We start from the raw sequence: 20,316 nt of genomic DNA on the forward strand, positions 1-20,316 counted from the left end.
TATTCATTTGGTCATTTTGCCCAGGTAGAATGCAAGTCACCTGGATTAGGGCAATTTTTAGGTCAATTGGTTTGGTTTTCTGGGTAGGGTTTCTTCACCAATATTTTGCCATTATGTGTCTAGTTTCATGTCCAATTAGCCTTGCACCAATTGAACCTATACAACTCCATTTATGGCTGCTCAAACCTGCTAGACTCACAACCAGTCCTGCAGGTCACCAAGGGCAGCATGCCTAAGGTCAACTTGGTTATCCTTACTCACTTCAATTCCTCCTCACACATATTCAAATGGTCACTAATTGACCACTACAACATCATTTTGTGTCCAATTATATCTACTCACACATTTGACTTTCAAACCCTAACCCTAACATTCCAAAGTTACATTTTCTTGAGTGATACAATCATATCAAGGGCAGCCCATTCACTCATTTAATCCAAAGAAACCATCAAGACCACAACAAATCCATGGCTACCAAAAATAGGGTAACACCTTGACATGTTTATCTTCAATGAACTTACACATATCCTAGCTCAAATTTGCATTCTAACAAAAATTTAAAGGAAAGAATCAAAGATTTGGACACTAACCTCTTTTGCTAACTATTCCAAGTCTCTAAAACTTTCTTCTTTCTTCTTTTTTTTGCTGGCTAGAGGTTGTTCAAGATGCAAAATCACTTTTTTGTGAAGCAAGGTAGTGGTTTCAAGGTGATTTGGTGGGTGGTTCCAAGCTTACCTTAAGTTTTCATGGAGGTTGGGTTGGGGAAATGGTTTACGGCTAAAATGTTGAGGAAGAAAGGAGCAGATTGCTTTTCCAATTTCTGGTCTTATTTATCCTCTTTTATTAGTTAATTAAGTGGTTATCTAATGGGGATTGGTGGGTAAGTGTTTAATGACATCACATGATGTCATAATTAGCATTTTCTTTCATTTTCTTTTCTTCTTTTCTCTACTCATTTTCAATTTAATTTTTAGCAATATTTATTCACATTTTATGTCATAATAATTATTTCCTCAACTGGACAAGTCGGCCAAAAATCACCTCTGAAGGCGAAATGACCAAAATGCCCTCCGTTTGGCTTAACAGACTAAAATTGTCTGTACCGATTGAAAAATTTTTCTAAGCATTTTCTTAGCATTCTAATGCCATAGAACCCTCAATGACTCTTCTCTGAAGTCTCAAAAATTATTTTATGAATTTTTCCCCGGGTCTAGGGCTCTTAGTTGCGAGAACCGTAACTTCCAACTGTATCCACCCATCGCTAGGGCACCGACTCATTTAACTTGGTTGTATTTTATTTCTAAAATTTTTTCCTAAATTTTTCTTATTAATATTTGAGTTAATTATGGTTCCTCAATTTAGTTTAAATATTTTTCTGGACGTTCTAACTGTTCGGACTAACACTGGTCACCGGAACAGTAGAATGTAAGAAGTTGCTACAGGGAGGTGTTACATGGAACATAAGGCTTATTGGGCTGTTAGACATTGTAATTTGGATTTGGATACTACTGGTGTGGAAAGAAAATTACAATTGCAATAATTGGATGAAATTTGACTTGAGACTTATGAGAACTCTAAGATCTATAAAGAAAAGACCAAGGCATTCCATGACAAACTAATTCTAAGGAAGCAGTTTGTGGCTGGATAAAAAGTTTTATTGTATAATTCCAGATTGAAGTTGATGCCTGGTAAGTTGCATTCTCATTGGATTGGACCCTTTGTTGTTACTAATGTGTTTCCTTATGGTGCAGTTGAAATTCAAAGTTTAGGAACTAATAAGGTGTTCAAGGTCAACGGTCATAAACTCAAGCCATTTTATGAAGGGTTTCAGGAGCATACAGCAGAGGAGCTCAAATTGAGTAACCCCATTTATGTGGATTAAGGAGCTTTGCCATGTCGAGCTAACGATGATAAACAAAAGCGCTTCTTAGGAGGCAACCCATGGGTGGCTTGTTAGCCCCAATCATATTTGTTTTCTTTCCCTTATCTTATTTTATTTTCTAGGATTTATTTTTTTTTTCTTTTCTTTTGCATTTGGGCTTTACATTCGGGACAATGTAAGTTTTAAGTGTGGGAGAGGAGAAATTTGTTGCTGGAATTTAAAAAAAAAAAAAAAATCGTTCTCATAAGCTTGATTCATTATTCTATATTAACTCTCAGAGAGAAGTGCTTTATCCTTGAAATGACTTTTCTACTTTAGGTTGAATTTTTGAGATTTTAGGCAAGGTAATAATAACTTTAATGATGGATTTTCTCTCTTCTCCATACCATAGAGCATTTTTTTTTTTTTGCATAAATCATTTAGGCTTGATTTAATGGTGAAATGATTAGTTATGTGTGCTTTAAACTGGTGTCATTCATATTTCAGAACTTTGCTTAATCTATCAGAGCACTTTATAATATGTAGATGCATAAATTAGGGGAAATAAAAGGCTAAACTTGAAAATTGCTCTGCTATTTAGTTAAGGAAAGTAACTAGGGGTCTTCATAAACCCCATGTCGATTCTCAGGCCAAAAGCTAGCTAGGATATGAGCAAGGTACTTTTCTAAAAGTGACGGTTAAAAAAAAAAAGTAACTGTGACGAGAGAGAAGTACCAATTTCAAATTAAAAAAAAAAAAAGCCCATTTCTATCTCCCCTAAGATTTGCAAAGAGCTATAATTGTTGTGCCTTGATAAATTAGCCTTGTGTTTTGATATATATTGATTTAAAATTTTATGGAACTTTAATTGAGTGAGCTTAATTGATTTCAAGCCTTTTGTTTTTTTATTGAAGAATTGTTGATATATTGGTATGGTGTTGATGGAATTTGTTGTGATAGTTATTACCTTACTTGCCTTTTCTTTCAAACCTTTAATCTTTTGTTAGAGAATGTTGTGATAAGATGAAGTTAAGTGAACTTCTAAGTGGAGTTGATTGAGAGTTTAAGTCATACTTGAGGACAAGCATAGAATAAGTGTGAGGGAATTTGATAAGTGCATAATTTATTAATTTTACTTCCATCACATTTAGTGTTTCTAGGGTATCTTTATGCCTAATTCAATTGATTAAAGTATAATTATCTATTAGGCATATGTTTAGAGAGTTATTGAAATAATTATGTTAAATGGAGAAATTTTTAGCATGTGCATTAATTTGACTCTTGCTGTATTTTTCAGGGTTTTTGGTGAAGTTCCAGAGCATAGAAGTGTGGAAGGAAGTGTGGAAAGGTAAAAGGATTGAGAAGTGTTGCTGATACAAAGTACACGGGTCGTGTAAGCACAACCATGGACTCGTGTAACATTTTGCCAGAAGAAATCCAAAGAGCCGAGGAAGAAACAAAGTACACGGGCCTTGTAACTTGACTCGTGTAAATCCTGGAGACTCGTGTAACCTTCTGTGTCAATGCAAGACATACCCATTCAGCTCCAGTAAGTTACACAGCCCTGGGCCTTGTAGTGATACACGGGCTATGTATCCGTTGACAATTAGTTTTCTGATTTTGTTCCAGTTGCAGTTTTTGACAGAGAGAAAGATTCCTAACACCTCAGGGACTCTGAAAACCTAACCCTAGACCATTTATTATAAATAGAAGAGGCCTCCAACACCTTCATTCGATATACATTCTAGATTTCTTCAATTTTCTATTTTATTTTTCTGTAAGCCATAAACATGAGTGGCTAAGTTCTTAATTTAGTTCAAGGGATTCAAGTTCTTTTGCGTGATTTATGAGACCAGGTTCTTAATTTAATTTATTTCTTTTAAATATCTATTGTTTTCTGATTTCATTGTCTTTGATCTATTGAATGATTTGCTAAAAAGGCCTATTAGTTAATTGTTTGATGTGATCAATTGCTAGTTCATCTTCATAATCCGTAATTATTGTGTAAAATTGAACATGAGTAGCAATTAGGTTTTATTGATTATGATATCAGTTTTTGATAATAACCTAAGGAAACAATAGGGTGAATTAAATGATCATGCTTCATAAATTGTTGTTCAGCTTAACTACTTCCTATTCTAAAAGTAGTTATTAATTTGATGAGGATTGCTTAATATCAATTCAGTTAATAATTAGAGTCAACAAAAGTGCTGGGCTCGAATTGATGAGTATAGGGAAGTTATGAATTTTACCTCGCTATTTGGTAAATCTACGTTAAGTATTCAATAAGAGATAATTGTATTTCTTTTATCTATGATCGAATCAATGCATTGGAATGCGAATTACCTTAGACTAAAGTTGTTTAATTTGAGAGTTTCTTATTTAATTTTAAATCATAATTTTTGAATTTTGATTTCTTCTTTGAATTGCGAATTACTCCCCCCCCTTCCAACCTTTGTTTCTTTTTCCATTACACAAGTGCACGAAATTTAATAATTCAGTCTCTAGAGTTCGACCTAGATTTACCACTTACTACAGAAAATATTTCATAAATGGTAATTTCAGTTAATTTAATTTCTGGTGGATTCGACAGCCATCATCCTTCTACCTAAAATATACTTAAAAACTTTTCTTTGGTCAAAACCATTAAAAATTTTTTCTTTTTTAAAAATATTTTGAACACATCATACATACATGCATATATGTATATACATACATTTCTGCCCCTATTCCCTTAACAGTGGAACCTTCAAATTTGCCAAAATATTCCATCTACGAAAGAAATTTCAATGTTAGGAAATGGTAAGTGTTATAATTGCCATCCACCCAGTGCCTCATTTGTAGCATGGAAAGTAAAACTATTGAGCATGCATTATTTTGGCATAGTTATGCAAGAGCCATATGGTTTGCAAGTATTAGCTCATATAAGCCTAATCCTATTAAATTCTTGTCCTTTGCTTTGTGGTGGACTACCATAATAGGTGAGTTCAAATCTGATGAATATTTCTTGAATTTGATTGCTATAACCTGCTGGATAATATGGACAGTGTGACACCCCTTACTCGTCTACAGTGTAGCCAAGCAAGACATGTCACACTCGGTACCGGAGCACCCTATCTTATCATACTTTATTCTTTTAATAATTTACTCTCATTATATTTTAATATCAATTATTTTTCTAAGGAGAAACCAGCGGAGTTTCTCTTGTTTTATTACCAGTTGGCGTATTTCACTATTCACCTGCTTGAAAGTTTAACAATTTTTACAAATAAAAAAATCTCATCATCACACATTCAATTCTTGCAATCTCATTTGTATACATATCCATTCATACTCAATTTATGTATCAAAATTCTCAAACTTTATTAATTTACATGAGTTACAACTAATTACATAAAGTTCATACTTTACATGATATACAAATTAATTATAATTTCATAATTTATATTAAAACATACAATTCATGGGCCCTATCTACATGCATTGCCGAGGAGGTGATAACCTTGAACACTTTGCAGATCAGAACTCCAAAATCCCTATTTAATATTCGTTGGGCTTTAACTTCAGTGCCTGCGAGAGGAAACAAATCCATCGCTAAGCATTTCTGCTTAGTGGTGCAATAATATAACAAGAAAATAATATATACAAATAAAGAAAGACTGAAGTATAATTCTAAAGTATAATTTAGATCCTCGGGTATCAATTAAATTTAGTATGATATCTTTAATATCAACTATCTTATATTTTATTTTTGTCCTTATTTGGAAGTGCTGAGTTTATACAGTAATAATACTCGATATACAGATTAATTCTAGGAGTATTGTATTTTCGGTTCCTACAATTCTGAAAATTTCATTTGTACTACTTGATTCAGTTATGTTTCCATTGCTAATCTTTTTTTTTTCTCATTTCATTCAATACTTTCTAATGTTTTTAATTACTAATGTTCTTAAATAATTTCAATAATTTACACTACCCAGGTAACCTATGACAAGCTGACTAAACTGGATAACAGGTCGTTGGCACTGGACACCATGGTGCCTCGGGCCGTCATACCATGAGACGCAGAACGTCAATCACATATGCAGTCAGTATGGCTAAAAAGCCATGATAACATATCAGTATGGCTAAAAGCCATGATAACATATAATTGGGCATAAAGCCATGAGTGCGGGCATAAAGCCATAAATATAGGCATAAAGCCTTACGCAGTACTGCTAAAACAATACCCTATTGGCATGCCAATCTATCCAATCTGACACACATGTCTAGGTGATACATGGGCACATAAATACTATTAAGTGTTAATATGTATTAGTATATCATTAATTCGTTATAAGTTTTTAATTACAATTTATATCACTTAATTCTGTTCCCAGTGGGAACATAAATTTTCTGAATTACAATTATACATAATTTATGCATTTCTCATAATTTATACATTCATTTTATCCTTCATTTTGATCCCAATTCACAACAATGGTTTTCATGCACCATTGTACTCAAAATATTCTTCCTTTCTTTCCTAATGAGAACTAAAGTCCTATTTACACATTTATGTGATTCATTTATTCATTTCAAAATTTATATGAGTTATCATTTGTAATTCAAAATATATCTTTACTTACTAGGTATTTATAATTCCTCTTACTTTCTCTCATGTACCATTTAATATTAATGGGTCTATTATTTCATTATATATTCCAATATATATATATATATATATATATATTTGATGTAACATTCTAAACTTTATTTCCTAGTGGAATACAATATCTATACTCATTTTCATCTAATGCATATATTCATGAATATCATTTATATAATTCACAATTTATCAATTATATCATCTATTTTTCTTTTATAATTCTTTATCTAATTTATTACATCATTTTACATGTCCCTCGGTTCAACATTTTCATTTATATTGATTTTCAAACCACATTTCAAAATATATTAACAATGTCTCATAAGTTCTATTTGTGATGAGAATGAAGGAGCGGAAGCATGAAAATTATTAGATTAGAACATTGAATTCAAAAAATTTTCTTCTAGGATTTCATGCATCATGCAAGATTCATTATTTACCTAATTGATTTCAATGTTCAATTGCATATTAAACCCCTTTTAATATGTATTAGGATCTACATTTGCCATTTAAGATTTTTGAATTAACAGATTGATTCATTAGAACCCTAGATTAATTCAAGAACCTTTATAATACATGCCACCAAAATAAATTAATTAATTTACAATCCAAAGAAAAATAAAAGAAATAAATCTAATCACATTGGTCTTTTATTATCCATGATCATCCATCATGCATATTACCATTTAACAATTAAATAAAACATACGTACTAAAATTAAATTGAATATCTCATATTCAACTAAAAAATTCAGATTTGAATCTCATTCAACCAAATTTAAAAATTCAAATTTGAATCTTATTCAAAACAAATTTAAAAATTCAGATTTGAATCTCATTCAACCAAATTTAAAAATTCAGATTTGAATCACATTCAAACAAATTTAAAAATTCAGATTTGAATCAAAATTTAATTGTGTGATTAAAACTCCTAATTAAACATTTTAATTAGTCATAGGATGTGCCTTAGATCATACAATAATTGCACATTCAAAACCCAAACACCAAGCACATGCTTAGACTAATCAAACATGGCCAAACCATGTGCACCATCATGGTGATAACCAAGCCGCCACCTTTGTTGGTCCAACCAGCAATGAAACAATCATTTTATGATCAAATCACACAATTAAATCATATATTAAATAATCTAAATGGCAAATATAGTGGCTCTGATACCAATTGAAGGAGCGGAAGCATGAAAATTATTAGATTAGAATATTAAATTCAAAAAATTTTATTCTAGGGTCTCATGCATCATGCAAGATTCATTATTTACCTAATTGATTTCAATGTTCAATTGCATATTAAAACCATTTTAATATGTATTAGGATCTACACTTGCCATTTAAGATTTTTGAATTAACAGATTAATTCATTAGAACCCTAGATTAATTCAAGAACATGTGCACTAACCTTTTGATGCACTGTAAATGTGTTTGGTACCTTTGTGAAGAACCTAGGACCCCAAATGTTGTCCCTCTAGTTTGTCCACACCAAGATCACCAATGGTAGCCCCTTGAACAGCTTCTCAAGCCTTGCCAACCAATTAGAAATTAGAGATTTGCCTTTAGAGAGGTTGTAGATGTATACAGGACACTAGAAACAATTTCTAGCAATTTTAATTCAAGAGAATACGGGCAATTCTCTTTGAATTGATGAGAGAAGAAGAAGAAGAAGATAAGAAGAAGGCTTCAAGGGTGGCGGCACCTCTTTAGAATAATCATAATGTTATTTTATTCTTTTATAACATCACATTATATAATTAGGTCATCACTTAAAACCCTTGCCACATATCATCTTCTGATTGCACCTTAATTTTAATTGACTTAAGCCAAGTGTCAAAGCTAGGTTTAATCTAGACTTTGATCATCATGCATGATTGGAAGACAAATGGCAAGCTTATATGGTGCCAAGTGTCACCATCTCATGGTGCCACATGTCACTCTGTGAAATGACCAAATTACCCTTGTGTTGTAATTTTGAGTTCTCCTACTTATCATTTATAAGTGCCTATTATGTTTGTTATATGGCATGAGACTCACCATTCCATCTTATTTACATCTCATATAAATAACTTGGGAACAAACATGATTACAATTTTTCTGGATAAGTCATGTCCTTATCGTGAAGTATCCTCGATTGTGAACCAATTTATGATACTTTGTGCTAGAAATACTGTCACTCATATTCTTAACAACTTAAGAATAGAATTTCTAACAAAATATCAATGGACCTTTTCTATTACACATAAATATGTTATGTAAACGGAAAAGTGAAAATGCCATTTTTTTTATTAATAAAATATGTACAAGATACATACTAAATAATATGCTTTAGGGCATACTACTAACAGAGAATACAATTCTCATCTACCTATTCTCATAATTTAGGTATAAATTAAATCTTTTAAGTGGGGTACCATTAACCCCATTAGCAACTTAAGTTTTTGATAGTTACTATTCACTTGACCATTTTCCTTCAAAGGTTGACTTTTTAATTCATAATATGTACACAAATGTTTGATACATATTTATACCACATTTTGGGTTCTAAGTTTGTTGGCATTGATTGCCAATTGCAAATCAAAGCCTTCTAGAAGTATTTTCCAAAATTCAGTCTTTGTGTCCTATGTTTACTGTTCCATTGGTCTAAGCTACAGTGAGAATTTGGCAAACATTTCTTATCAAAGTTGTTCCTTTATGTGTCTTCTTTAATTTCCTTTTTGAATCACTTCCTTTGAAGTTTTATAGCTCAAGTTATGGTCAATTTACCATAACTGTCCGGATTGGTCCTTACCCAGATTTTCTGGGTAAATTTGGTTCTGCCAAATTTGGTGTCCTAAATTGGACTAGCAATTTGAATTGGTTAGGTTTAGAATTTGAGTTTGTGTCCCTCATGAAAGTTGTTATAAATTGTCTAATCTTTCCATTGATATAAAATTTAGGTCAATTGGATATTTTTACACTTAGTTATGGCCACTGTTCATTTGGTCAATTTTCTAAGGCAGTATGTATGTTACTCGGATTAGGTCAATTTTTAGGGCAACTTAGGTTAGTTTTCTGGGCATGGTTTTTTCACCAAAAATGTGGCTTAAGGTCTTAAATTTCATCTACAATTGGCCTCACACCAATTGGAGCTGTCTAGCTCTACTTATGTTCATTTAAACGCACTGGACTCATAGGTCCAGAATTCCCTGCATAAAAACAACACTTCCAATACCACCTTCCCATGCTACTACCATCCACAAATCACATTCCTTGCACTTCAATTAGTCCATAATTGGCCTCAACATCAACAATTTATCAACATATCATTAAATTCCTAATTTTTATATCAAACCCTAGCTCCAATTCAAGATTTACACAACATATATCACATTAGGCGTACTAATCAATTTCTAATTGATGTCTACACATCAAACACCATTTCTAAACCATTCAAATCCATCAAAGCCCTCAAACTCTCACTCCCATAAGGCTGGCCAAAATTCCATGAAACCTAAGCATGCATATTTATTTTATTTTTCATCAATTTCTAACCTAACTTAACTTGAATTCATGCTTAAAAGGGAATAAAGGCAAGAAATATGGCACTAACCTCTTTGTGAGCAATTCCCAACCTCCAAAACTTCTTGATTTTCAATTCTTTTTGCTGTCCAAGTCTTACTCTAGTGGTAAGGGTCAATTTTTGTGATGAGGTTTTATGGTGATTTGGCGAGTGAACTCAAGCTTGGGATCATGGCTTCCATGGAGGTTTTCTCTTTCTCTCTCTCTCTCTTCCTATGTTGGCCAGCTCATATGGAGAAGAAGGCTGCTGGTTTGTTTGGTTTTTTCTCATTTTTATGTCATTTTTATCCTTTTAGTTAATTGGTTAAATTGTGATTGGTGGAAGGAACTTTGAAGACATCATAGTGATATCAAAATTCCAATTTTCTTCATTTTCTCTTCTTTTCTTTTCTACTCATTTTCAATTAAATTTTTAGCAATATTTATTTATATTTTATGTCATAATAATTATTTATTTAACTAGACAAGTCGGTCAAAAATCATCTCTGAAGACGAAATGACCAAAATACCCTCCGTTTGGCTTAAGGAGCCAAAATTGTCTGTACCGATTGATAGAATTTCAGAAGCATTTTCTTAGCATTCTAATGCCATCGAAACCTCAATGACTCTTCTCTGGAGTCCCAAAAATTATTTCACTAATTTTTCCTTGGGTTTAGGGTACCGGCTCATTTAACTTGGTTGTATTTTATTTCTAAAATTTTTCCTTGATTTTTCTTACCATTATTTGAGTTATTTATGACTCATCTCTCTAGTCTAAAGATTGTTCCAGACATTCTAGCTGTCCGAACCGACACCGGTCACTGGAACAGTAAAATGTACGGACTAGTTAAAGTGATGGTGTTACAGACAGAAAGGAACAGATTCATCTTTGATCAAGGAAATCCTGATCTTTTGGTAACAGGAAACCATATGTCTCACAGTATGATGGAGCTTAATTATTTGCTGGCTTCAAGAATAGATGTCAACCATTCTCATACCTAATATCTAGATGTATTGTCATGGATTCCTCTTTTAAAGGGTACTATCAAGTTCAATAGTGATGTTGCATGGAATCAAGGTTTCAAAGAAGCAGCTGTGGGTATTGTAGCTAGAAATTTCATAGGGAAGTTATTGATGAGTTGCTAAAAAGGTCATCTGTTACTCCCTGTTGGCAGGTGAAGCCATTGCAATGGTGGAAGCTTTTAAATTAGCAGCTGATTTGGGAACAAAATTCCACAGTGATGGAGTCGAACTCAGCCATCCTTATTTCGACTCTGAAGAATCCTCTTCAATGCCTTTATTGGGAAATTCAAGCTTTAATTCAAGCAATTGTTGCTCTTATTCCCAAGTTCTCACAGGTATTTTTTTCCCTTGTCAAGAGATTTGCTAATCAGGCAGTTGATATGGTGGCTAAGTTATGTCTTAAATTTTAGTTGGTTTGTAATTAGGTTGTTAACCCTCCTGCGGATCTTGTTGCATTGTTTTCTTTTGAGTGTCTTGGGGCCTTTCAATGCATTTCAACATTATAACATGTACTATATTTTCAATTGCCACAACTTGTCAAAAGAGAGCAACATGATAGACTCTTGGTAAGAGAAAATATGAATTGTAACTATTATTTCATGTACAGCGGATGAAGCATATTAATTAGAATTAAGAGCATAAATCACCAAGTGAAGTAATTATCTCATAGATTTCTTGAGTCATTCCCGACTCATCATATTGCTCTTTCAAATCCATGCCACTGTCTTTCCTGGTCGAGCGGGCCTTAGGAGTATGAGTCCGATCCAAAAAGAAAGCAATTATAAGGGCGACTGTTGGTGGGGATGAGAAAATCACTTGGATTATGTCATTGAACTGGAAGTAAAGAATCATAAGAGCTTCATCATTAAAGTATGAATCTGCATTTGTTTAATAAGATAAATATGTTTACACTATTAAGAGAAAGTTGCATTTGAAATACACGTACCCAGGTGAAGCCAGTGTTAACAGGTCCATGACCAGAAAGAAAAACATATTCCTTGAAGTATTGAGGCACGGAAAGACCCATGAAGAGAGAAAAGCCTAGAATGAACTTTGATCTAAAGCTATTCACGTTGCAAAACTGGAGATATTGAAGCCCAGCTGAAGCTGCAATAAGTAATCTCTTAACTATTTGAAAAATCCTAAAAAGTATTACTATCCGAAAAATCTTAAATAGTATTGTGTTGATTTTCAGCAATATTTTGTGTCCTAATTGATCAAGTTGAGATTGTTAGGAAATTTAATATCACTTTCACTAGTTTCTCTTCTTTTGTAAAATCAGTTAGACTGTCATAGTAAACATTAGTTTGGAACTTTTTAATTAATGAAAACACAAAATTCCACCATATCCTTGATACAAAAATTATAATTAGCCGAGGCGAGACATACCCACGTAGGGGAAGAGGACAGTATGAAGAGCTCCCACAATTGGCAATGGTATTAAAGAGAGAAAAGCCCCAACTTTTCCTGTGAGCAAACTTAAACAATACTAATACTCTATTTGCAACGTTATTTGAGCAGAAATGAGATTAAAAAAAAAAAAAAAAAAAAAAAACAAAGCTCAATAGGAGTACAACTATAAGTAGATTGATTGAGATAAGATAAATCAGAAAGTAAAATATTTCAGTATGAGGAATACTGCACCTAAAATGGAAAAGAAAACCATAATGATTGCTGATACTATAACGACCCTCCGACTTCCTACTTGTGTTAATCCTAAAAGACCTGCATCTTCCCTGTAAGAACAAATTAAAAAAAAAAATACATAATTAGCTCATAGAACTAGTACAAAAAAGATTGCTAAGTTTAGGACATCAACTTAATACGTCCTGCAATTTTTATGTTAGCAATTGTGGGCAAATAACCATAGCAGCAAATCCAAATCAATTGACACAATGTTGTGTATTGCAGAAGTGTGTAAAATACAAAGAAATAAAGTAAACACATAAAATACTAATATTTATGTGGTTCACTCTCTCAATATAGGGTCACATCCACGGGTATGCCATCTTCTACTATAACAAATAAATAATCAATCAACTACAAGCTTAAAGCTATCTACCTATCAATCTAGTTACACCGAAGTGAATTCTCAGGACATAATTACTCATAGTAAATACATTGGTTAGTATTCTCATTCTCCTCTAGACATAATCCAATATATTTATCACTTTAACTATATCACCACAAAAGGTGTCTTCAACTATAAAGAGCAATAGTCTCTTAGTCTTGCACTATACATTTCTCTACCTTAGACCAAAACCTTTCTTCCGCAATGAGACTATAATAGGCAAGAGCCCTTCCTCAATAGGCAAATCTACTCCTCAGCAATTAGCAAAGCTGAAACCAAATAATCTCCCTACCATTCTTCTATTTATAGTTTTGATTTTCTCATTTCTAATCTAATTAGGAATCACACTCAATTTAGAAATAACACTAAAATAGGAGTTTTACTCTAATATAGGAAATAATTCTTAATTCTATTAAGAAATATTTCTCACACTAAATTAGAAAAAGTTCTCTCCAAAATCCACTAATATTTTGACTTATAATTCTAACACACAATATACATATAAACCTGTTTCCTCATGTCAAATAGAGGTTCAGAGTATCAAAAACTCTCGTATTAGAAATCTCTTCACCAACAAAAGCAACTATCATAATACATTAGATTTTGTCCAAAGTTTAAAGTCATTACACAGAAGCAGCAGAGCCATTTCCTGTACCAAATACTGCATCTATCATAGTTCCAATTCCCTGTATGTTGATGAAAGTTAAACCAAGTGATGGAGAATTACAGAATGTTAAAGATCTTAAAAGAAAATAATGCAACATCACATGATTAATTCCTACCTGAATGCCAATACCACGAGTCAGTGCAGAGGGAGGTATAGGAGGAGCACCGCTTAATTTTGATGATGCATAAAATGTACCAGAAGACTGCAGAAACATAAAATTAAATCAAGAAGACAAAGCCGCGGCCTCATAGATTAAAGATACCTTTTTTTTGACGAACGTATAGAAAAGGATCAATGAATTTCGAAGAATATGTATATAACCTCAATAACAGCTACAAGAGAAGCAGCCATCATTGAAAGAGCATCGCCAACTTCAAAAATGGGAGTTCCCCATTGAAATGGTTGTGGAATCTTTATCCTGCAAATAGTGAAGCAAAATATAACTGATAGTTTTACTGAATCTGGAGCTCCCCACTTGATTGAAGCATAACTTTTAAACAACTACTAAACCAACAAAATCACAGTAGACAAGAAATCAAATTAGTTGGTGGAATTTAAGCTTTACCAAGGAGCAGCACCAATGAGCCCAGAACTATCAGAATGAGAATTCATTTGTGTTTCTTGATGGTTTATCCTGCATATAGTGAAGCAAAATATAATTGATGGCTTTATTGAATCTGGAGCTCCCCACATGGTTGAAGCATAACTTTCCAGTAAAATCACAGTAGAGATGAATTCAAATTTTAGTTGGTAGTAACGGAGCTTTACCAACGAGCAGCACCATTGAGACTAGAACTATCAGTACGACAATTAATTTGTCTTTCTTGAGATGTATTATCATATGCACCAGCTACAGTCAAAATCTCTGCATAGGTCCATACAATTCCCACAGAAAGTATGATTGCTAATTGACCAACTATCTCTTTTTTCGCTTTCCAGATAAGGGGAAGAAACTGCAATCATCAAGATAGAACACTAAGAGTATTAGGTAAAACCATTCTGAAAATTAAACACACAGCACAGTATATGTTATATGCTCTCCAGCTAACTTGTATCTACAATTTATATAGTCTTTCCCTTCTCAAATAGATATATCTCATCCAACTAGGTATCAAAACACTCGGGCTTTTACCCAAATTCACTTAATTTATATTGGATTTCAAGGTAATCGCTGAACTTAAAGTATACGTGAACTTCGATTTAAGTGAAACATAATGTCAAATTCCTTTACCTCATTACTTGAAATCCATATCTACCTAATTGGTGTCTAATATAATTCTAGAAATAAAACAGGCAAATAAAATTTAAAATTTAGCAATAGATTAGATGCCTGTAAAATCCTAATATAAAAGAAAATTAGTCTTTATATGCCAAATGAAGTTCAGTAAATTTGTTGAAATTCACTGATAAGTTGAATTAGGTTTGATGCATGTGAAATCTTTCTAATGAAGTTGCTTGGAACAGAAATGATGAAGCATGTTACCTGAGTTAAGAAAACCAATATAGCTAAAGCTGGGAGTCCAATTTCAATACACCTAGCCAACTACAAGCAATAAACCAACCGATGGAAGATCACATTACAAAAATAATTACTAAAATGGAAAAGTAGTTGAATTGGGCGTTTTAGATGTGTTTACCAGGGGAAATCCACGGACGTACAGCCCAAGTCCCGTGAGTGTTACAAGAGGAACTGAAGCAAGAGGGCTAAGGTGTCTGCCATATAAAAACACATAGAAACCAAAGCTGGCTGAGCAAGTAAATAATGAATGAATATCGATCCCAAATTTAGTAATTAATTTATACCTTGCAAAATATCTCGCCAAACCAGAGAAACCAATCACCATTTGAAAGAAAGACGAAATGAGACTTGCTCCTTGTACACGTCGCATGAATAGTTCAAACCTCTGATAATACCAAATCAACCCATAAAAGCTAACAGAATATATTCAATAGTAGGAGGGCAATTTGACAATTTAACTTGAAGTTGATTTATTTGAGTTGAATCAGTCACTATGAATTTTGAATAAAAAAAAATAAATTAATATTATTTTTTTTAAAGAAAAAGGAGACAAATTTGTGTATGTTATGCAGGTAAATAACTAGCATGCGTTTGATTCAATTTTTATTTTTTAAATATTTTTTTTATTAATTTTTTATTAATATATATATGTATATATAAATATATATGTGTGTGTTTGATGACATTAATTCATTTGTTGTGCTGTCAGTAGTTTGTGATGGTTACGGATCATGCATTTTGGATCATTACTTTTTTATAAAACGTTACTTTTTTATTTTTAATATAAAAGGTTACTTTTTCTTTTATAAAAGGCTTTTTCTTTCTCTTTGTCCTTTTTACTTTTAATGATTAGTACTTATCTTCTTTTAATGTAAAATAATAATAATAATAATAATAATAATAATAAAATTAAATTAAAAACAAAAAAAGCCAACCAACCTGATGGGGATCGAGTGAGTGATTAAAATTACTGTAAGTTGATAAAGCAATGGAAATTATAGGGATAATGTAAGCTTGGGATGTTTCCATCGACACAGAAAGCCGAGCACCAAAACAAATCTGCAAAAGTGTGTTTATTGCCATTGCAAACAGCGACGCCTGTATCGCCCTTGCTTTCTCTACCTGATAGATACATAGATACCCAATCAGTTCAATTCAATTCTATCATATGGGTCAATACAAATAAAAATATTCAACTATTTAACTATTCTTACATTGCCACCTCCGCCCAAACTGACCATCAGGGACGGAAATATCACTGTACTCCTCACATTCACTACTAAGTGCTGAAGTCCCCAGCCATAAAGTTTTGGGTTACCTGATGAATTAATTCAATTCAATTCACTCAAAATTACTCCATATCAAATCTTTGTCACAATAAGAATAATTAGATGAAGTTCAAGCAACTTAATTTGTCTCGATCCTATGCAAATACTGGACTAATAGTATAAAAAATCTAAGATCTATTTATAGATAATTTATTGATGATATATATGAAATTTCCCAATGAATATTTATAAAGTTATACAACTAAAAATATATATTTAAATGGCAAGCCCACTAAAATCATACATTATAAATTTTAGAAAATTTTATTTATTTATTTATATGTCCATAAAAAATTATATATATTTAGAATAAATTCATAGTATATTAAACTTGACTTAAAGCTAACGTTCTTTTTCCCTGGTTTTACAATTTTAAATGTAATAATTTAGTACTAAAACATACATCATATTTAGAAAAATTGATATCTAATCTTTCTTTTTTATATTATTTAAAATTAGACTTATATATTTTTGGGATAAAGGCTTAGTTGAGTTGTTAAAATTAGACTTATATATTTATTTACATCCCCTTCAAGAATAAAAATTTGAAATAGAAAAATAATTCGAGAGCTTTCCTACTTGGGTTGAACAATTAATACAAGAAAAGATGATATTTAGCAACAAATTAAAATTTTATGGCTAATAATATTGATTAATGATGGATTAGTCACTGATTTATATTTTTAATGATGTATTAAAATCTGTCATTAACACATTGTCTAATGAATTAGCAATTATTCATTGCCAAAACTCCCATCGCTAGAAGGTTTTAACAATAGATTACTAATGAATCCAATACTAATTCATATTATTAACAACTAATTTAGTAATAGATTTGTGAATCTGTAAATAAAAGGTTTTTTTTTTAAATAAATTTCAAATAATAAAGAAGGACTCTCATCCTTACCCAATAAACTAATCATATTAATAAATAAAATAATTTTTTGATATAATTAATTTTTTAAGTGGCTTCTATACTTATTTTATTCCACTAAAAATTTTCAATTTTTTACAAAATTTATGCATTTTATCTCTCAAATTTTAAAGTGATGTTTAATTTATGTAAAAGATTTTATTTTATAAAAAATATATTAAATAAAATAAAAATGATGTACTTCATCGAAAATAGATATAATTTGTTTTTATACGATCAATATAATAATATATTTTCCTAAATTAAAAATAATGCGAATGGTGTTATTTATATTTTTATTACAAAATACAAATAACAATACTCATTGTTTGTTAATTTAAAATAGAGTCTTATATATTAATTTTATAAAAAAAATTATATTTATATGTTCTTATATTTTATGAAGTGTCATTATTTTTTTAACTATATTCAAAATTTGTAAAGTTTAATCTCTTTTTGTAAAATAAGTAATCCCAGAAAAATCTTCAGTCCAAATTAGCTAATAATTAAAAACTTGAAAATTAAAGCTTTGATTTTTCACCAAATTATGCTTAGCTTTTGGGTACCAAAAACTTTTTCGTCAACTCTAGTCAAGCGGAGGAAATATGTTTTGCAGTTAGAGAGAAACACAGAGAGTAAGAGAAATTACTCCAGGAAGGATTTGTCGGAATGGGAAATTGGATGAGGTTTTCTGTCCTACGGAATTCGTCGGGTCCTCCTTCACCTGGTTCAGTTGTTCCGCCTGGTTTATTTGGTCCGCCGTCCCCAGGTTGAATTGTTCCGCCGCGGCCTGGTTTGGTTGTTCCGCCGATGCCTACCCCAATTGTTCCGCCGCGGCCTGGTTCGGTTGTTCCGCCGATGCCTACCCCAATTGTTCCGCCGCGGCCTGGTTCGGTTGTTCCGCCGATGCCTACCCCAATTGTTCCTCCGCGGCCTGGTTCGGTTGTTGGTGGAAGTCGGCAAGCAGAACAGGTAGGAACGCAGTAACCAAATGCAAGTTTATTTTGTTGGCAAAAATAGCAGCTAGGGAAGCAGTGGCAACAGTGGAATGGATGGGGAGGAGGATATATTGGGAAGCAATCCAGAGGTGGTACATGTTGGCAACAACTGCAGTTAGTTACGTACATTTCCAACGTCCTCATCTCTTCCCTCATCGCAAGCCATCTCTCTTTCACTCTCTCTCTCTATATAGTAGTATTTATTTTTTCTTTTCTTTTCTTTTTAATAACTTTTTCATCGAAAAAGTAAAACCAAATGGTAAATAAAAGAAATTTTACTAGGTAAAGTGGTTAGGGTCGACCAGATTTTGATCTAAATTAAAAATTAAATTAAATTGAGTTAATTTGATTCAATCAGTTTAATTTTAAAATTTAATTGATTCAATTCGATTTATAAATTTTAATAATTTTAATTAATCGATTTAGTTCGATTTTTTCATAAAAAATAAAAGAAATTAAACTAAATTGAAATTATATATATATATATATATATATATATATATATATATATATATATATATATATATATATGAAACTCTAATATTTTTTAGTTCTAATTTCTAAGGTTCTTTTTATATTTTTATTATTGAGATTTAATGTTGAAAATATGAAATCTTATAAAATTTGGTTTGATCGGTTTAAAACCGAATCGATATTTATCAATTTGGTTTGGTTTGGTTCCCTTTTAGTGATCAGTTTGGTTTGATTTTTTAAATTTCTTGATTTTTTATTTTCAATTTTATTGATTCAATTTGATTTGGTTCAAAATCGAACCAACCATTTGCACACCCCTAAAAGTGGCACACTACTATCAATAAAAAATATTGTATACTTTGAATTCGTTTCTTTCAGGAAAAATTTTTATATTATTTAATGTTTGTGGCACATAAAAAATTAATTAATAAAAAATATTTTTTTATTAAAAAAATTAAGTTATTTTTAAATAAAAATAATTTTTTTAAAGAAAGTCCTTTTTGTTTTTTAAATTTTAATAATTTTATTAAAATATGATAATATTTATACATATATAAAATCAACACATATTATTAATTCAACGTTAAAATCAAATAACCATATATATTTTAAAGATATTTTTAAAAAAAATATTTTCTATAAAAAATATATTCTATATATAAATTATTTTTCGTAAAAAAATTGAGTTTATAGAATTTCTATATGTTTCATTCATTTATTATTTATAATTAATGTTTACTTTTTATATTTACTATAAATTTTTTGCATAGAGTTACCAATTTTAATTTTACTGTTTGAAGAATGAAATCATAAATATTTCATAGTTTAATTTTTCCTTAAAATGAGCTTTGGGTAATTCTTGACCTATAATCCAGTAATTACATATCTTGACCTAACAGTTAGCCTTAAATAATGGTTTAACGTGTAGAAAAATAAAAATATAGGGATTTAATAAAAAAACAAGAAATCAATAGCAGCGTAGAAAAAAAAAAAGTAAAATGCTATTCTTGACTTGAATTGCTGATGTTACACAATAATGCATGAGAATGGCCCATAGAAATACCTTCATCATTACGTCTCATGGAGTGCGGCAACTTAATTGGCAAGTTTTGCCGTGTCCAATTTCTTCTCGTCAAATAAATTATTGCCTGCCTGTCTCCTAAAAAAAATAAAATTCTTATAATTTTTTTTTTCTTATCAATTTTTTTTTACACAGAAAAAAAAGAATTTATTTATTTTTAATGTTTTAAAGAAAAAAAGTGAGAAA

At 31.2% G+C, this 20,316-nt stretch overlaps 1 protein-coding gene across 2 annotated transcripts; it reads right to left on the reverse strand.

Annotated features, from left to right (window-relative positions):
• Positions 1-11,579: 11,579 nt before the first annotated feature.
• On the reverse strand, positions 11,580-18,750 carry LOC110639066 (nucleobase-ascorbate transporter 4). 2 transcript variants are annotated; one of them, XM_021789863.2, is made up of 15 exons: positions 18,227-18,750; positions 16,551-16,654; positions 16,276-16,458; positions 15,621-15,721; positions 15,455-15,530; positions 15,301-15,360; positions 14,586-14,770; positions 14,383-14,451; positions 14,139-14,235; positions 13,933-14,019; positions 13,778-13,836; positions 12,724-12,815; positions 12,469-12,546; positions 12,026-12,186; positions 11,580-11,913 (listed from the first exon to the last, which is right to left on the reverse strand). In XM_021789863.2, the coding sequence occupies exons 1-15, from the start codon at positions 18,729-18,731 to the stop codon at positions 11,710-11,712; spliced, it is 2,061 nt and encodes a 686-aa protein (XP_021645555.2). In that variant the 5' UTR covers positions 18,732-18,750; the 3' UTR covers positions 11,580-11,709. The 2 variants fall into 2 exon arrangements, 1 of the variants encoding a protein (XP_021645555.2); XR_002491834.2 differs by lacking the exon at positions 11,580-11,913 and having other exon boundaries at positions 12,107-12,186; positions 12,469-12,576.
• Positions 18,751-20,316: the final 1,566 nt, after the last annotated feature.

This window comes from Hevea brasiliensis, chromosome 8 (genome assembly GCF_030052815.1).
Source record: "Hevea brasiliensis isolate MT/VB/25A 57/8 chromosome 8, ASM3005281v1, whole genome shotgun sequence".
NCBI lineage: Eukaryota > Viridiplantae > Streptophyta > Magnoliopsida > Malpighiales > Euphorbiaceae > Hevea > Hevea brasiliensis.